The 18,569-nt window shown below is 36.5% G+C and overlaps 1 protein-coding gene across 3 annotated transcripts in view; it reads right to left on the bottom strand.

Moving 5' to 3' along the window:
• The window catches only part of HBS1L (HBS1 like translational GTPase), a 66,161-nt gene that overhangs the window by 22,605 nt on the left and 24,987 nt on the right, over nucleotides 1-18,569 (bottom strand). For 2 of the 3 annotated variants that reach the window (XM_021389938.1, XM_021389934.1), the window contains 2 exons: nucleotides 9,983-10,027; nucleotides 5,760-5,868 (listed from right to left, as the gene is read on the bottom strand). In XM_021389938.1, the coding sequence (XP_021245613.1) occupies nucleotides 5,760-5,868; nucleotides 9,983-10,027 (154 nt within the window). The remainder of the gene's footprint in view (nucleotides 1-5,759; nucleotides 5,869-9,982; nucleotides 10,028-18,569) is intronic. The other variant, XM_021389935.1, reaches the window with a different exon arrangement.

Here is an 18,569-nt window from a genome sequence, read left to right as displayed (position 1 = left end):
TACCTCTGCTTTTTTTTTTTGATAATTCAATGCAACGTTACTTCTCGCTTTCTGTCTGCATCAGCACTCATAGGAGTATTTGCATTGTATTAGTTCCTTTCCATTTCCTGTATCTCAGGAAACAACACAGTCCAGCCAAGCTACTCAACAAAGCAATTCAAGCATTACAACCTAAACTGTTAAGCCTAGTAAATGTTCAGAATGAATGTAAATTTAGCCTCTAATTATAGCCGTAAGCTACAATGTTCATTTCAGAGCCGCCCCCTCACCCTTTTTTTTTTTAACTCAGTTTCAGAGCCTAGCTACCTGGTGGTCCTACTACTGCAGCAGAATGATTTGTTTTGACACCTTTTTATAAGGCCCAAAGCCAAGTTCTTGCTGTATACTGTGAGGACCCCAAAGCAGAAGTGTGCATACTTGTGTCTTGGCTACTATTCCAAAACTTAAAGCGGGGATGTTGCATCAAGACTTGATACACAATCATCATTTTCTCAAATTAGCTAAGCACCAGACTCAGTCTATGTCATGAAGGTTGCAGGAGACAGACAGTACCTATGTTGCTGCAAAATGGATGCACATTTCTGTTGAAAGTCTATTTACATGAAATTATCCTATTAAAATTTTGTAAACCATTTAAAGAAAAACAATATCAATCTACTGCCTTTGGTCACACATTCATGACATTTTGATTTTCATTTGTTCCTTGGGGATTGTTGTTATTTAACATCTTTGTAGGCAACATGGACAGTGGGATCAAGTGCACCCTCAGCAAGTCTGGAAACAACACCAAGCTGAGTGATGCAGTTGACACGCTAGAGGGAAGGGATTCCATGCAGAGGGACCTGGACAGGCTTGAGAAGTGGGCCCATGCCAACCTCATGAAGTTCAAAAATGCCAAGCGCAAGGTCCTTCACCTGGGTCAGGGCAATCCCAAGCACTAATATAGGCTGGGTGGAGAATGGCTTGAGAGCAGCCCTGAGAAGAAGGACTTTGGGGTGTCGGTTGACAAAAGACTCAACATGAGCCAGCAATGCATGCTTGCAGCCCAGAAGGCCAACCATATCCTGGATTGCATCAAGAGAAGCGTGACCAGCAGGTTGAAGGAGGTGATTCTGCCCCTCTACTCTGCTCTCCTGAGACCCCACCTGGAGTACCACCTCCAGTTCTAGGGCCCCCAACACAAAAAGGACACTTAGCTGCTGGAGCGAGTCCAGAACAGAGCCACAAAGATGATCAGAGGGCTGGAGCACCTCCCCTACAAAGATAGGCTGAGGTTGCTGGGCTTGTTCAGCCTGAAGAAGAGAAGGCTGCGGGGTGACTTCATTGCAGCCTTCCAGTACCTGAAGGGGGACCACAGGAAAGCTGGGGAGGGACTTTTTATAAGGGCATATAGTAACAGGACAAGGGGAAATGGCTTTAAACTGGAAGAGGGTAGATTTAGACTAGATATGAGGAAGAAATTCTTTACTGTGAGGGTGGTGAGACACCGGAATAGGTTACCCAGCGAGGTTGTGGATGCCTCCACCCTGGAAGCATTCAAGGCCAGGCTGGATGGGGCTTCGAGCAACCTGGTCTAGCAGGAGGTGTCCCTGCCTATAGCAGGTGGGGGTGGAACTAGATTATCTTAAAGGTCCCTTCCAACTCAAACCATTCTATGATCCTTTGATCCTAGGACACCAGGAAACTAGACATAACATGTCATCAAGTATGATCGTAGACAAGCTCCAGTATGTAACATCGAATATTGACAAGCCAAATGCTCTTTATAAAAAGATGCATTTAATTTCCCATACTCTAAAAACTAATGATTCATCAGTTATAGAAAAGGGAGTGAGCTATTCCACAGATAAACAGTCACTACAGTTATATGTGCTTTCTTTTGCTGGTAAAAGAAAAATGCATTTCTATCAGTTTGAACCAAATACTTTTTTTTTTTTTTTTAATTCCTTAAATAGTACATTAAGTTCAAGCTGAAAAATCTTACTTTGGAATGGCACAATTATTTTCTCTAATTTCTCTTCAGAGATACTTTATTAAAATTGACTAAAAACCAAGCGGATAGAAAGCAAATATGCATAGGATTGGAGAGAGAAAGTTTCCTACACATTCTAATAATGTATTTAAAAGCACCTGAACTATACAAAGCATACCAGACCAGATTGGCCTGAATTAACCTCATGTAATTAAAATTCATTTACATTAGATGTCTTCCAACAAGATTACGAGATTACGACTCTTATCATTTTTCTCTTTTTTTTTCCCCCCAAGATGAAGTTCAGTTCAGTATCAGCTCAACATCTATCACTTTCACATTGAAGCATTGTGACAGTTGCTAATATGCAAGAGTTATACTATAACACAAACATGATTTTACATTGGTGTCAATTTTTTTCCTTAACATTCTAACATTTGAATTTCTAGAAAACCGTATTTGTAGAAGAAGCCATATCAAAACAGCCTTTGCATTCAGCAATCCAGTATTCTCTCCTTTTCAGTGTCTGCATTACTTCCAAAACCAATTTTTCAAAAATGAAAAACATTAAAAGGAAGACATTTAGATAAAACTTGAAGTAATGCGATCCAGAAACATGTTTTCCTATAGCTTTCCAAAGCCTTTTAAAAGACAAAAACTTATTTTGAAAGACAAGTTATTAGTAAGTTTCTAAATTCTATTTACTTAGCTAAGTAATAATTTTATTTTCTACTCTCAGAAGCTCAGATTTTCTCATAAGCCAAAGCCTATGGCACTAAGAATTCCAAAAGTATGATGGATGTGGACAGGCAGAATTCCAACCACTAACAGCCCCCTCAAAGAATCAAGACCAGATAAAACAATTATTCTCTCACTACTAAGTAGCTTCTGGTGTGACTATCACTGCTCTAGGATGCCAAATCAAGTATGTATTTGGGTGGTTCAAGGAAAAGGCACTAGATATACTAGTAAAATAATGAGTAAAATGTGATTCTAGCCATTAGGCCTTGCTACTGTATCAGGGGTAAAAATATTTGAAACTGTTAGTAGACTACTCCATCTAGATTTCTAAAGGTTTCAGATACTACCATGTTCTGGAAATATGAAAACATTCTGTTCCATGATAACAAAAGATTTGCCATTTCTATTTGGAGGAAGAGCACTTCCTAACCATTCACTTGCACCATTGCATAAGAACTTGTTAAAAACAGGCTTGACCACCATCAATTCACCCGGAGATCACCGAAGCTCTTACCACAGCTTTTTCTTAGCAAACAGAAGACAAATGCCTGTCAAGATCAACATTTAGTAGAAACCAGAACTACCAGGCAAGAAACTTCCTATGTTGTCTTGCCAACACAGACCATAAGATTGAACTGAGTAAAATGTTATGGTTACATCACTGTTTTCTGAGAACAACAAGAAACTCTGAAGTACAACATATGCTGTCATAAAACATGCTAAAAGACACTCATCCTCACGCAACAGTGTTTACTGAGGTTCACACTATCAGACATTCAAAGAAGAACCTGAAAGTTTACCTGCTGAAGATTAACTCTGCGTAATTTAGCTTTTAAGTATTATTTTCAATCTTCTAGTCTGGATGCTTCATGAACTATTTTTATACAACCGACTCTTTCGGAGTACATAGAGTCATTACAGGAATGTCTACATTTATTTCCCCTTTCAAAATTATTAATTACACAATATTGGTCAGGCTGGTTAAAATAATCACCATTTTTTGCTCACAATTTTTTCTGTTTTCCCTCATGATTTGACAAGAGAAAGCCCAGTAATTAATCTTGCTAGAGCACCAGAAAAACAGCTTGTCAGAATTGAGCAAACTCCATTTTCCAGAGACAATTCCAAAGGCAATCAAATCTCAAAGTAATTCATAACTTCTAAAAATCCATTCCCATTTTAATGAAAGTTCATTTATTATTATGAGGTCACACATCATAACAAAATTGGAATCATAAAGACTGAGCAGCTAGTTGGTCATTTTTGTTAATGCTAGGCCACTGTTTTTAAGACCATGGCCCATGAATTTAAAATTCCATATAAGTTGACAACAAAAACTAGCATACTGTAGAATCACCTTGGAATGATGTCTGCACCAACAGCATACAAATATTTAGCAGTGAGAGTATGGGGTGCAAACTGCAAAGGCTAACAAATAACACTTGGTTTAGAATTCAAGTTTATCAAAACTGCTATGAACAATTTATAATAGTGTGCTTTCAGTCAGAGATACAAACTATGTACTTAGAAATCTGTATTATTCTAAGCCCACCACAGTACATTTATCAGTGCATAAGTAACAAAGAGAACCTGAAAAATAATTTAAAAACCTCTCTTAGGCATTAATAAGCATAAATCCATTGTTTTCCCTGAGAATTCATCTTCATGTAAGTTACCAATAACCCAGCAGATAAACATGTAAGGAAAAAAACACAAATTCAGATACTTATGGAGTTGAGACAGGGAAGAACGTTTTCCTGTGCTTTACAAGTTTAGAAGTGGACACATAAAAGCCACAAAGTCATTACAAGCTTACAAGACAACATTACTGCTTCCAGTAACTTCAATATATTTAGTGTAGACCTTACGCAGAAACCATGGAAAAGTGCGAGTGAGGCTTCATCTGTTCGGAAATCAGGCAGAGTAAATTACACTGTCCTAAGCAGAGAAGGAAAGATATGGTCAAGGCCACCTCCCCCAGTTCTGCATGTCAAACTCCTCTAGTGGTCTGCAGACTATAAAGGAGGTCATCGCAGGTTCCACACAGTTACACCAAACATGCACAAGGAATTGTAAAATAAAAACTTCTTGCTCCTCAAAATGCTTTCCAGATCAGAACTGCAAATACGGCAGCTGAGGTGGGGATGTTGGCACTGCTTATGCTCGTGAACTATTTTCCTGAGGATAACCACGGTATTTCTTGGCACAGAGTATGGTATCATAATAAGATTGAGCTCGAAATCACAATAAGCATATTTAAACAACAAAAATGCATTAAATATTGTTAATATAAACCAGCCCAATCCAAAAAGAAAAGCAGGGGATGGAGGAAACCACAGAACGCTACATGCAGTGACATTTCATAGAAGGTGTTCCCAACATGCTTCACCTATCCTTATATTAAAGCATATACTGCTGGCCGCTGTTGTAGGTAGGTGGACTCTGATTCAGCATGCATGTTTTTGTGCTCTTAATAAGACATCTCCCCAGCAGTTCCAAGTCAGGGTAAAATTAGAATTACTACTCAACAACGTTATTTCAGCCAAAGCATAAGGAGGACTGATTTCTTCTCTACAACAGTTGTACCCTGAACACCTGTTAAAGTTAATAAAAGCTGCAGAGGAAGACAAAATTTAGACTTAAGTGATTATTTTCCCCATAAATTATTCTTAAATGTATTACTTCCTTTGAAGAACAAGCCATTACAGTTAAGATTTATTGATTTCATAATTCCACTTAGCGAACTAAATTTAAAATAAACGAACCCCAAGAATGTTCAGTATTCTATGAAGCGGATGTTTAAATAATCTGAATTAGCTGATATCTCTCCACACTATTCATAGTGAAAGGATTTTTTAAACTCAGAACGTGAGGTACCATCTTCTGAAAGTAATTGTGAGTCAAACAAGAAGCTGAAATGGTTTGTTCTGGAGAGTGACACTAAAACTGCTGTAAAAATAGAAATAAAAGAAGAAAGCTTGCTACAGGTGCACCAGTCTGAAAGAAGAGCTACTGATGTACCTTGATGTAAGAGGGCTTGTCTTACCATGGAACTTCAAATCCCATAGACTGTTTCTTTCCAGACACTGTCATTTTGGTAACTTTTGGCACAATTTCAGATTCCATTCTGGCTGACTGGGAATCCCTTGATTTTCCTAGTAATAGACAAAAAGTACATTTGAACTTAACATTGTGACTAACAGGTAGTTACATAGAAAATTTAACAGGTTACATTCCTTCTCTTTCACCCTAAGTTACCAGTCTGTGATTATTACAGAATTTCACACTTTAATTCGAATAGATACGTGAGATACAAGTAAGAAACTGGTCTACAAACATTTGTATTTATTTTGAAGATCTAATCGGTATCTCCAAGTATTGACTTCACCATTTAAGAGCTTTGCTGTTTTGACAGTAGTTCTGCAGAATGACAGAAGCATTTTAGAAAATATGAAGATGAAGAAATACTTTCCAGCTGCTCATTAACTGATTAGGTTAATTCTTACTTACAGTTTTTGTCTTAATACTGCTGAACCTTCAGGTACAAGGAAAAAAAAAAAAAAAGGTTGTCTACCTCAGGTACTGCTAACAGCAGCGCAAAATACACATGGGCTACTTGGCCTACCCTGAAACCTGTAAAGAGAGCTGTCTCACACTAAGTTACATGAAAGAAGCCAAGTAACACTCAAGCTAGCTAACTTAAAGGTAACTATGGAATGATGACCAGAACTGAACAACCTACTCCCTTTAAAGGTGTCAATTTTTACCATAATTTAAATGAAAACACAGATACAGTAAGAATTTTGAAAAATTCTTTCACAGAATTTTGTGAAACTACATTCAGCAGACCTAGAAGCACAGTTTCTTGGAAGCTGTTAAAAAAGTTATTTATTCTGGGGATGAGTAATATAAATAAAAATAGTAAACAAGTCATTTTCTTTCCATAACTCCCTATTTAATGTGCTAAATAACTCCCTTCTCCCTCTTTTAAGAGAAAAGACTTCCAGCTTTATAGTATGAGTGACAATGACTGTAAGTCTTCAAAGGCGTTATATACACAGGAAAGCAAAACAATAACCTGAATTTGGAATTAAACTGAATGTTTTAAACAATCCTTACCTACAGATGCATCACAAAACTGGAAAAATGCCACTACTCTTCAAATAATATTCGAATTCTGATAGTCACAATCAAGTGAATATTTACTTTGGATAACAAGTTAATTTTTAAGTATTTTAGGTTACTATTGTATGATGAACTATTGGAGCCATTTGGTCCTGCTCATTCAGATTAATTCTTTATTACATCCTGAAGTACGACAGCTACACCTCTAAAACCACACGATCATAGTTCTGTACAAGTTGTATGTAAAGTTGTGGTCAAGCCTGTTAAAGGTTTGTTTCAGGTACGGAAAAGGAATACCACAGACACGTCTGTAATAGCACACCAAATAAGCTGTTGTGCAACCCTTCCGATTTTTTTTTTTTAAGCAAAAAAAAACCAAAAAACTCTTGATTGAGGAATTCTTATTTAACTTCATCTTCACCTCCCTCATTTACCTTATCTGTTGACACTTATTTTAGTTATATGCTGCCTGGAGATCTCTGCAAGTAGCAGCCTGTATGTGTATCATTACTAGCTGCAAAGCAAGTGCACCAAATAAGGAAAAACAGTATCAAGAGAAATAAAGGCAACAGCACAAATTATGGTTCACAAAAATTACAGATTTTAAAACCAACAAACAAATAGTAAATATTTAGGGAAAAGGTTCTCATAACTATTGGGCAAGGACTAACAGTTAAATACAAAGATTTTCTTTTGTATTCAAGCGCCTACACAAGTCACTCATACCATTATTATTATTATTATTTTTACATGAGAACTTAATTACTTAAGTTACAGTAAAAATTAATTTTGTAGACAACTTATGTTTTTCTTCGCATTTCAATTGAAATGATTTTCAAGCAGACATCACCTTCAACTGCCAGTTAAACATGAATGTTTTACAGGTCATTTGAAAGTTGACTATAGTTAATTCTCAGAAAACATCACGTTTGAAATCAGAGTGCTAGGCACTAAGAATGACTAGAACCACAATGAAAAAGAAATGAGATTAGTTGAAAGAAATGAATAAAAGAAAACAATTGTTATTGTGTATCTTGCATATAACTTACAAGCCATTAGCAATAGTTGTTACATTTGATCCAGTATCAAAAGTCACCAGATTTAAAAAAAGTTATATTCTCTAATCAATTTATAAATTAAGCTTCAATCTGTGCAGCTGTTGGAGTATTTTAGACTGATCCAAAGTTAAATGTACTAGGAGATGAAATATATTCAACGTATCTAGAATTCAACATTAATTTCAAGAAAGTCAAATAGTCACCTTCAAATGCACTATGCTATTCACTCTCTAGAAAAAAATCTAGAAGACCAAACAAAATTCATTAGAACTACCTCACCGACACAACATAACTTAATGCTTCAGTTTGCAATAAGTATTTTAAATTATGCACCTTGAAGAAACATGTCACACCAATCAAGTGACTGTGTTAGGAGAAAAAGTTCAAAATGCAGAACGCTTAGCACTGAAACACAGCTAAGAAAACAGGGCTGAACAAAAAGAACTGAAGCCTGAAACATTCACACAATGCAACAAACACTGAAATCTAAAACTTGACTTTAAGAAACATTAAAAAGTGAACAAAGATTAAAAAAAATAAATTGCAAAGAGCAAGAGAAAGCAAAATAATTGTTCACTGACAGCACAGACAGGTTCTGTTGTCACAAAAAAAAACAACCAAAGCACTAGTATTTCAACATAGGTGGAGTAAGGAAGGAAACCAGGAACACATACAAGGCCGAACCGAACCACAGAGAACTACCTTGTAAAGGCAGCATTCAAACAGATGCAATAATCACGCAAAAATTATTAGTAACACCACTGGCAGAAGCATCAAACACCATTTTTGACTCCACTGTTTTGACAACTAAGTACAATAAAATCAAACAGCTCATTTAAGATAAGGACCAAGCCTGATTTTGCGTGTTGCAGGTACCATTAAAGATTAATAGTTACAGGCTTCAGTATGAAGGACAGAAGCCTAGGAATGGAGTATACTTCACTATCTAATCTATCACGTATTGGAGAGAACTGCACAATAAACTCTTATCTGCTTTAGCAGACAAAGCAAAAGCTATTCAACACTTAACAGATCAAATGCAAATCCTTAAATTGCACCTTGGAACTAAAAGGAAGTCAACGCACAATGCTGATAGAATTCTTAAAAGGAACACTTCTGAATCAACAAACTAAGTATCCTAAGGCAAGTAAATGTGCTACAACCCTGGAAAAAGTGTAGGAGTAATTCCAATTTGATTAGGACAAAAGCAGATGCAAAAAAATTGACCTCTGAAGGAAAAGGATATAAACTTCTTGCCAAGAAAGGCTTGATAAACATTCTTCTAACCATATGCCATTTAGACATTCTTAAATGCAAACCCAAGAAACTCAGTGACAATGTTTCTCCTAACATCAAGAGTGTAAATGAAATAAGAGATTAATAACAACTACTACATCTTTATTAAAGTCCTAAAGTAGACCCAATATTTCACTTACTGTAGCTATACAAAAAAAACAAAAATAAGAGTGGATCACTCAGAAACATACAAAGGCCTGTCAACACGATAGTTACCACAATTCAGAATGTTTTTTAAAAAACGAAACTACTTTTATATTTTAAGCCAAGTAGTTTTCAGATACTACTGAAGACTACACTGATGCCACTGAACCTAGATAACAGTATACTGTAACTATGAGTCAAACAGTATTACAAGGCAAAACACGCATTGATGCACCTTGTTTCGGTGTTAAATTAGACGACCCTAATACCAAAGGGGAGACCTCCACTGACATTACTCCAGTACAACTGTGGTGGTGTGTGACCAAACTATCAAACACCTCTTCCCTTTATGCTTCTCGTTGCTTTTCCCTATCCTGTGACTGCCCTTGGGTCTTCCAACTGAAGAGTCTTTTGATTTGGTCAAGAAGTCTTACCAGAGATACCTGCTTCAACTTAAAAATTATTAGTAGTACAACCCTGAAATCTGATGGCACAATAGAGTACTTGCAGACTGAAAAACAGGAGACAGACGTACACACACAGCAACCAACTAAAACATCAGAGCAGTTCTTAAAAATGAAAGCAGCCTCTCAGGGTGTTCATGGTGGAACAGAAGTGCATGGATAAGTCAACCATCTTCCTTTACCATAATCAACTCCCCAGATTTTGGGCTTCCTCTGTAAAAACGGTTCTAAGAATTACCTGCAAAAGATATAAACAAACAAACCAAAAGATTATTCTATTTTCTTTACCAAATAAAACAGATTGGAGAATTTATTTTTTCAGTTTGTTTACTTACATTGAAACTAACAGAAAGGTAAAAACTAATTCTGTTGGAGGCATGGAAGAGTTATTTTTTTAGTACTTGGAACAGTCAAATGTCAGTCTGCTCTGACCCCAGGTAGATTAGAGGTGAATATAAACAGATCAAGTGTGCTAAACATCTGCTATCTCAAGTAAGAAACATAAGAAGTGAAATAGGGAGGAAAGCGTTCAGGTTGATACTGTAGAAATGAGCACTAGCATACGGTGTTGAAATCCACACTCGCTTCGTTCAGATGACCGGACCTTTTTAACAGTAGAAACAAAATGTCACCTTTTTCAAATCCTATGCAGACTGCTCCTTCCAATTTGCTTCCCCTCATTAAATTGGGCAACACCACTGAAACCTTACACTGAACTATACCATTACACTTCTGAAGAATCCTGCTTCTGATGAACTTTTATCTTTATGATGCCTGAAGTAAAAAAAAAAAAAAAAAAAAAGAAGATAGAAGTATATCAAGGTTTCAAGCATGACTTGAGTCCACGCCTTCTCAGACCACAGCTCCATTTAAATAAATCCAGGTTTACTCAATCACCTGCAGTTAAAAAATATTTTGTGCTTTTTGCTGTTTTGTGGTCTGTTGTTTGTTTTGGGGTTTCTTTTTGGCTTTTAAGCACCAAGAGACAGGAACCTTCGAACTTCGCTTTGCCGGGAAAAACAAAAGTCTGCCAAAAGACAGCACACACACCAAGCAACCAAAAGCAACACTGGCAAATTAGTGCACCCTTAAGAGAATCATTTGTCAGACTGCCATTTACATTTTTTTCAAATGCGGTATGAGCACTTGAAGTTACACACAATTTCAATTCTGAATGCATCTGGACAGCTTAGATGCTACTGACACTTAGTAGACAATTAATTTACTTAAGCACGTCCTTCCTCAGTCATCTATCTAACTTCATGAGCATAAGCGTTACACATTTATATGAAGGTCATTCTGAAAATGCAAATCTAGTTTATTCACATAATAAATGCAGCATCCATGCCATCCTTCTCCTTTACTGATAGCCTGCTTTTTATTTTCCTTGAACAACAAGGATCTAAAGCTCTGGTTTTTGTACGTCTCATAAAATTACTAAAACTACTAATTCTGATATACACTTCTGCACTAATGCTGAACACTCCCTATAGTGAACACTACGTGTTCTTAAGAAACCGAATAAATCCACATGTATTTTTGTCACAAAAAATGAATATTTTCTTATACTAAAGAGAATACAATTTTCATACTTCAGTGCAGTACCAATCCTTTGTTGGAACTGGAAAATGATTTTTCAGTATGAAGCTATTTCAAAACATTTTTTCATAGTATTATATATATTAAAAATGTGTAATAAATTCTAGTATTTATCCTCAAACTAGAGGTTCTACTTAGCAAACTTTCCAATAAACTGCAGTAATCTGCATTATTTCCACTCCAGATAAACACACAAAGCAACAGAACACAAAAACATAAAGCAGCAGTGGGGGAAAAGGGTTAACTACTGCGTAAACCAGCAGAACCATGGAAAAATGTACATGTAACCATGTCTTCTGATCTAGGGAGATATGGTTTGCATCCCTCCCTCTGCCACAGACTTTCTATATAACCACAAGCAAGTCACTTACACCACTGTCTACTAATTATACAGCAACATTTAGCAATTGCATAAAGGCGAAAAGACAGGACACTGGCGTGGTGCTTTCTACCACCACATCATGAGCTTGTTCCAAGTGTTTCATGACTCAGTAAGTCATGAAAAGAAATAATTTATTTTCTGATGCACTATTGGTGGTGTACCTGAGCCTATTAGCAGTAACACAAGTGCAGACAGGACACAGTTCTGCCTGAAAAACAGATTTAATAACTCAGGCCTACATCACAACAGTACTTTCCTTCCTATTTGCTACAATTTAAAACTAACTTTAAGGCCCTAAAATTGGGAAAAAAAATATTCCAAACATGGATTATCCATGAGACAGCAGATGAAGAGATGCCAGCATGACTACATATAATCTCATGCTCTGAAGAATCTATCATCCTTTTGCCCACGTGTATATGGGCTTATATTAACATTTAATACATACAAACATCATTGTAATAATCTATTTCAAAATATTGATTACAACATGCTCCAAGTTGTTTCTGTTCCTTCATGTACACCATGACTGCTAGCATTTAAGTTTCCCTTAAAAACAGAATAATTGCATTTTTCTCCATTCAAATTCCACAGCACACAATAATAATATGAGGAAATATTTTAAAAATGTTAGAGAGCTGCAGAGTACTGAAAGTAATTTTTTTTGAATAATTAACTGAAGTATTCAAAACTCATGAACTCTATAAAATGCTCAAGAATTTGCTGCATAGTTAAGCTTGCCAAATAACACACTGGATCTTCAGTGGCGGTGGTACAGAGTGTTACCAACATATCATGGCACAGGGAACAGTACCAGAACTCCAGGACTCTGACCATGTCCTACTACTTACACAAGTATGCAAAGCAACAAAGGGTAATAAGGGAAAAAAACAAAAGTAATGATTTAGGAAAGTCTCTCCCAATCCTCTATTATTTATTTGCCCTTTAAGGAGTAGTCTGAGTGACTGCAACTGTAATAAAACTGTCATTTGTCAAAACTGAAAATAAAATGTCACTGTACCGAAATTATACCAGCTCAAAATACTTATTTTAAGGAAAAGTATGACATTATACTATTATATACTGCAACGAACAATAGATGTTAACATCTCACTCTCATGAAAAAAATACAACAATCTACAAAAATAAAAAAGTCAATATGCTAAGTTACCTTCCACAGTACTGAAACACATCCATTCTAAAGACATTACTGAAAACAATTCCTCAAACAAGAGCATTTAACTTTTTCTCTTTAAAAGAAAGGTTATTTCCTAATAGAAACCACAGTTGGGGTTTCCAGGTAACTTCATCTTGTTGTTTTAAGTACTGCCTTCTCTGTAAAGTTTCAGATGGTGAATATGTCTTTTTTCATGAAACTGGGAGTAGGAATTTTCACTGAAAAATGTTGAAAATAAAAATATTTACTTATTTCTGACTATAATAATTGTTTCATTTTGAAGGTTTGATAGTGTGTGGGGAGGGGAAGGACATAATCAGGAATATCATTCAATAGCTCACTATCTCCAACATGGGCCAATTCTTTGCAGCCCCAACAAGATAGACCCACTACAGTTTACTGCTCCAAGCCTGAAGGTGCAGAAACAGCTTGCCTTGCTACAGCCAGTTGCCACAGCTGCATGTGCAGCAGTCACCACCAGAAGGGCTAGCAGTTTCACTTGCTACTGTTAGCTGGCACTTGACATTGTTCAACGCTTGCTTTCAAAGCTTACAGCTTCTAGCTAATGGAACAAATGAGTTTTTGGAACGAAGAATTCAAGTAAGGTGTCTTCCTCAGGTCAATTTCTTTTTCCCCTCCCTCCAGATACAGGTAAAATGAGGAAATTAGAGGAGAACACAGCAGGCACAAGTTTATTTTCAAACAGGGCAGCCAAAAAATATAATTTGCCTAAATTAAACCATTCAAGAGATCTTTTCACCACCTGAAAATTCACTTAAACTTGGCCTTAGAAAACAATTTGCACTTGCATCCTAAGTCCCCATATGCTATTTAAAAATTAAATACGTAACTATTGTGGCTATATTTGGCCAGGCTGGACTAAGCCCTGTCACCTGAGAGCAAATTCCATGACTATTATGCTCCATGCATTTTCATAACACATCATAAAAAAAAAAACAAAAAAAAAAACTGGGGGGGGGGGGGGAAAAAGAATTCAACAGTGAAATAAGCATTGGAAAGCAGCAAGACAAGCACATCATCAAGGACAAACAAGGATTAAAAGAATCAAACATCAATAAAACAGAGGAGAGCTACAGGGAAAAAGAAAAATTTGAGAATATTGTTTAACAACAGAAATCATGGAAAACTTGTGTTGAAGAAGGAGAATGCAAGAGGACGCATGCTGAACAACATATCACATGTAGAACCTAAGCATGAACAGAGGGTACAGAAGAGGATCAGAACTGAAAAGTGATGCAAGCTGTGGGTGGAATAATGTGAAATGTGGGGGGGGAAAAAAAACAACACAGCCAGTGACTGGAAAAATAGGGAGACCAGGAATGGCTAGATACAGAGATTGCAATGAAAAAATGTAAAAAATAGAAACAAGATGAAAAACTGAGTGACATGAGGAAATGCGTTTAGAACAGAAATAGGAAACAAAAAAATTTTTGAACATGACTAAACAAATTAAAGAATGACACATGCACTGAAATCAGACCAAGTTGAAGGGGATGGGGTGGAATGTGTTCTAACCAGGCAACAACATATTTTCCTTCCTGTCTGGACCTTGGCCAGAATGGAGTCTCACTGTAGCCTTGCCATCAACATTTCCTCTCTAACTGAACCCAAATGATGAAGAATATAGCAGTCAGTTTCCAATATATTCTCCTACTCTTCTTATCAGAAACAAGTACCTTCGAGTGGCACTTTCCTAACCATGGACTCTATATTCAAATAGTGTGCATTCAAATATTCAAATATTGCTAAATTAACATTACCTATTAAAGCTATTTTTCCCCCTCTGTGACCCTTTATTGCAATCAGTCCACTGAGTAGAATTTATTTAATGAACTACCACTATTTTCTCCTCACTTAATACTCCAATACTTCACTCCTATTCTTCTATCACTTCCCAGTAACCAATGCCTCATCTAAAACACCTAATGGTTCACATGGTTCTTTCCCCCCCTCAAGTGTTGTGCAGTTTTTTTGGTTGGTTGTTTTTTTTGTACTCATTGGCATTGTACCTGCAGGCTTCACAAGCAACTTATTTTCACCATTTTAGTAGATTTTTTTATTCACGTCGTTATTCCACTTGAGAAAGTAACTTGGAATATCTGACGTTCCAGAAAAACTTAATGTCTCAGAGAATGGTATAATGTATTTTATATGTAAAATTTCTTACTGACCTTTATCACAGCTATGAATATTCAGAGCTCTAGCAGATTAAACTCTTCCCTCTGAGTTTTCAGGTGTTTAACATGACATCCCAATTAGCATTCACCTTGAAGTCATGTTTAAGCAATACATTTCAACAAGGGAACCCACAGCTCAGTTCTATATGCAGATCATTGATAAAGTCTTTTCACAGACATGGCTAGTTAGTCTGGTTTACATTCACAGTTTGCAGACTAGATGAAAGAAAGACATCGTCACTGGAGTAAAACTCTCATTTCAAGATTTCCAGTTTCATTGAGCCAACACCTCCAGAGTAAAAAGGAGCACAGGTCTACTGTACGGAAAAGCAGATCTGTGGGGGGATGACTGTCTTCTAGAGATTACACAAATATCAGCTGTCTCCTTTTGATGTTTTCAACACGTAAACATTTAAAGGTCCAATAGGAATTGACAATTATTAAAACAGTTACTTTCTGATCTGTCAAGTTCTAGACAACAGCGTCCCTGCGGTATTTCCCATGCCTATTGTGCCTATTGCTTTTAGCTAATCGGGCTAAAATTCAATCCTTCAGATAATTGTAACTCATTGCAACTCCTCCTGTAACTACTGAAACCTTATTTGTGGGAGGCGTATTTCTTGCACTACTCTCGAGTAATGCCAATGACATCCCTTCTCAATCCGTAACTGAAGCTACAATTTGCTGTAAAAATAATTTACGTATTAGACATTTGCAGTTGTTCTGTACCAGCACCTTTACTCTCCCACACAAACAACTAAATCGTTGGTGGTGTTTTCTAATTCAACGAATTTTTCTTAAATGACTGTGAATTGTCTTTCACTGTGATTTAGAAAACGCTCAGATCGATATTTCTGAAGCGCAACTTCCTACCATAAATGGTCATGTAAAGAGCAGAGTCAGCACCATATGGAGGATAACCCTAAAACGATATTATCTACTGCTCCTCACTTAATTGAACAGAATACACATAGGCCATGCAAATTAACAGAATTTCTGTTAAAACCTTGGCCCAAAATGAGTATGTAAAACTGAAAGTACAATATGTACATTCTATTAAAATTATAATTCAATTCCCCAAAATAACAGACAGCTAGTTCAAGGTTTAATTCTTAATTAATATTATAATGCCAGAGGATGGTGCTATTTGCCTGCACATCCTCCAGTTAATTCAGAAACAAAATCACACCTTTTACACACACAGTGATATTCTCAGTGATTGTATTACAGGATTGTCAAGCATTTTACTAAAGAAAGCTTTCCCAATCCACAACCTCTATTTATGGACTAAAATATCTTTGGTAAGAAGCAGAAGTTAACTATAAGGAAAATAATAACAAGAAAACAATACAGGCAAATTGACAGTACACAAAAGTAGAATCATCTTGTATCTGTTCAGCTCTTCCACAGCTATTCTACAAACCTTCCCCAGAACACTAGTAATATGTCCTTTTAAAGCATCAGAAGAGAAATACATACATAGCACTCCTTCACAATTAAGCATGTTGAAGCTGCAAGTATTTTCACTTTAAGTTTCAGAAAACTCTATTTTGTCAAATTTTAGTGCAGTGAAAACTTTCTATGTAGGATTAGCTAAAACCTTTTTTTAATTTAGGTTATTTGAATTTTCAACTCTACTACTCTGCTGGTGACATTACAACCGCATTAGACCACGACTGAGCCAGAAAGATGACATATGGGAGAAATAATATTTTCTTATAAGGAAATTTGAGATTTTAGTTCTTCACACATTCACTTTTCTATTTCTCTGCAAAGTCAGCACTGGATAATGAAAATACTCTTAAGTGATCCCATTCCATGGTGTAAAGATGGCAGCAGAGACTTAAAAGTTCACGGTATAAGGCTCGTTAACATATTTCAGAGTGAAAGATTTCTGGCTTCAGAGGACCAAAAGAATAACTTAATCATATACCAACACCTACTAAAAAAAGCAGTTTATCAGCTTCTAAGACACTACTGTAAAAAAAAATCTAAATGTTCAATACATAAAGCTCAAGTAGTTCATCAATATTGAAAATCATATATGTACACAAAAATATACAGTGTCCACAGCATACTGAAACACAAATGCACACAAATAGTTACTGCATACAAGAGCGATGGACTCACTGACAATTCGTGCTTGCAAGGCTAATTTAACAGTGAATCCTCAAAAATGTCTCATTTTTTATTTGCATTTTTTTTTTTTAAGGCAAAAGATAGTGCTACTCACATATTTTACAAAAAGCAACAGACTGCAATTTTTAAAGCTTTACCTAAAATGAAGATGAAAGGAAATGACAGTACTTATTAGAATTTCACTAACAGTTAAGCCAGAGATGGCAGGAATGGTGATATGGGTTTGTCAACAGGAATGGAGCTAAGAAGATGGGAGGATATTGTGTGAAATAAAGACTATTTCAACAGTTTTTATTTTGTGGTGCAACAAAACTGATTTCTTGAATATCCTCATCATGCTACCACCACCCACTCAAGAGACAGAGTAGGAATGTGGTAAAACTACGTACAAAGTCAGTAGTTAGTAACTGACAGAAACTTATTACCTACCACCATCAACAGCACAGTAAGTGTTCAGACCCTTGACTGAGTTTTTTTCTTCACTTCGGCAAGCAACAATCTTCTAATTCTTCTAACTAATAAGTTATTCAACTACAAACTCCTTAACAGATTTGGACATAAGCCTCAATGGAAAAGAAGATCATCTTTGTGGGAGAAGCTCAGTATTTCTATTTGTAACTCAAAGCAGACTTACCTCAAATTTCTGGTACAAATATTGGAAAGCTAATTAAATTTCTTCCTCCATAACCATAGAGAAGATCTGAATAACTCAACAAGGACATTTCACTGCTTCAACTACAACAGAAAACTGCTACTGAAGATACTATGGTACAAAGACTAATAAAATTACAGAACTGCTTCTACAAGGCCTGGTCAAAAAGTAATGCCTCCTATTTTATTATGCTGGTCCACGATGTCAGAAGCAGATTTTGGTGGTATGGCAGTAGAGTAGGTTGAACCTTCCTGCCTATATTCCATTAAATTTTCCTGCTGTGCAATGGATGGCATCATTGGGGCAGTCTGACAGAATGACATCTGACATGGAAGTGCATATGAAGCAAATGTGTGGAACTGGATTCCTCTGTGCAGCAAAAGAAGGCGATGACAGTGCCTTCTGCTGGGATACAAGCAGTATGGCTCAATATAAGATGACAAAGAAGAAAAATTAGCTCATCCCTTCCAACAACCAGTGACAGCTCAAGAGGAACGTGATCTCTATCAGGAGACATACTGCTCCCTCAGCTGCTAACCCTTAAATGAGGGTGAGGAGAGGGAGAAACAGTGTCCATCACTTCTGGTCACTCAGGTGCACTGCTTGCACTTGAGCTCCCTGG

This window comes from Numida meleagris, chromosome 3 (assembly GCF_002078875.1).
Source record: "Numida meleagris isolate 19003 breed g44 Domestic line chromosome 3, NumMel1.0, whole genome shotgun sequence".
In the NCBI taxonomy this organism is placed as follows: domain Eukaryota; kingdom Metazoa; phylum Chordata; class Aves; order Galliformes; family Numididae; genus Numida; species Numida meleagris.
This window is presented reverse-complemented; position numbering and strand designations above follow the sequence as displayed.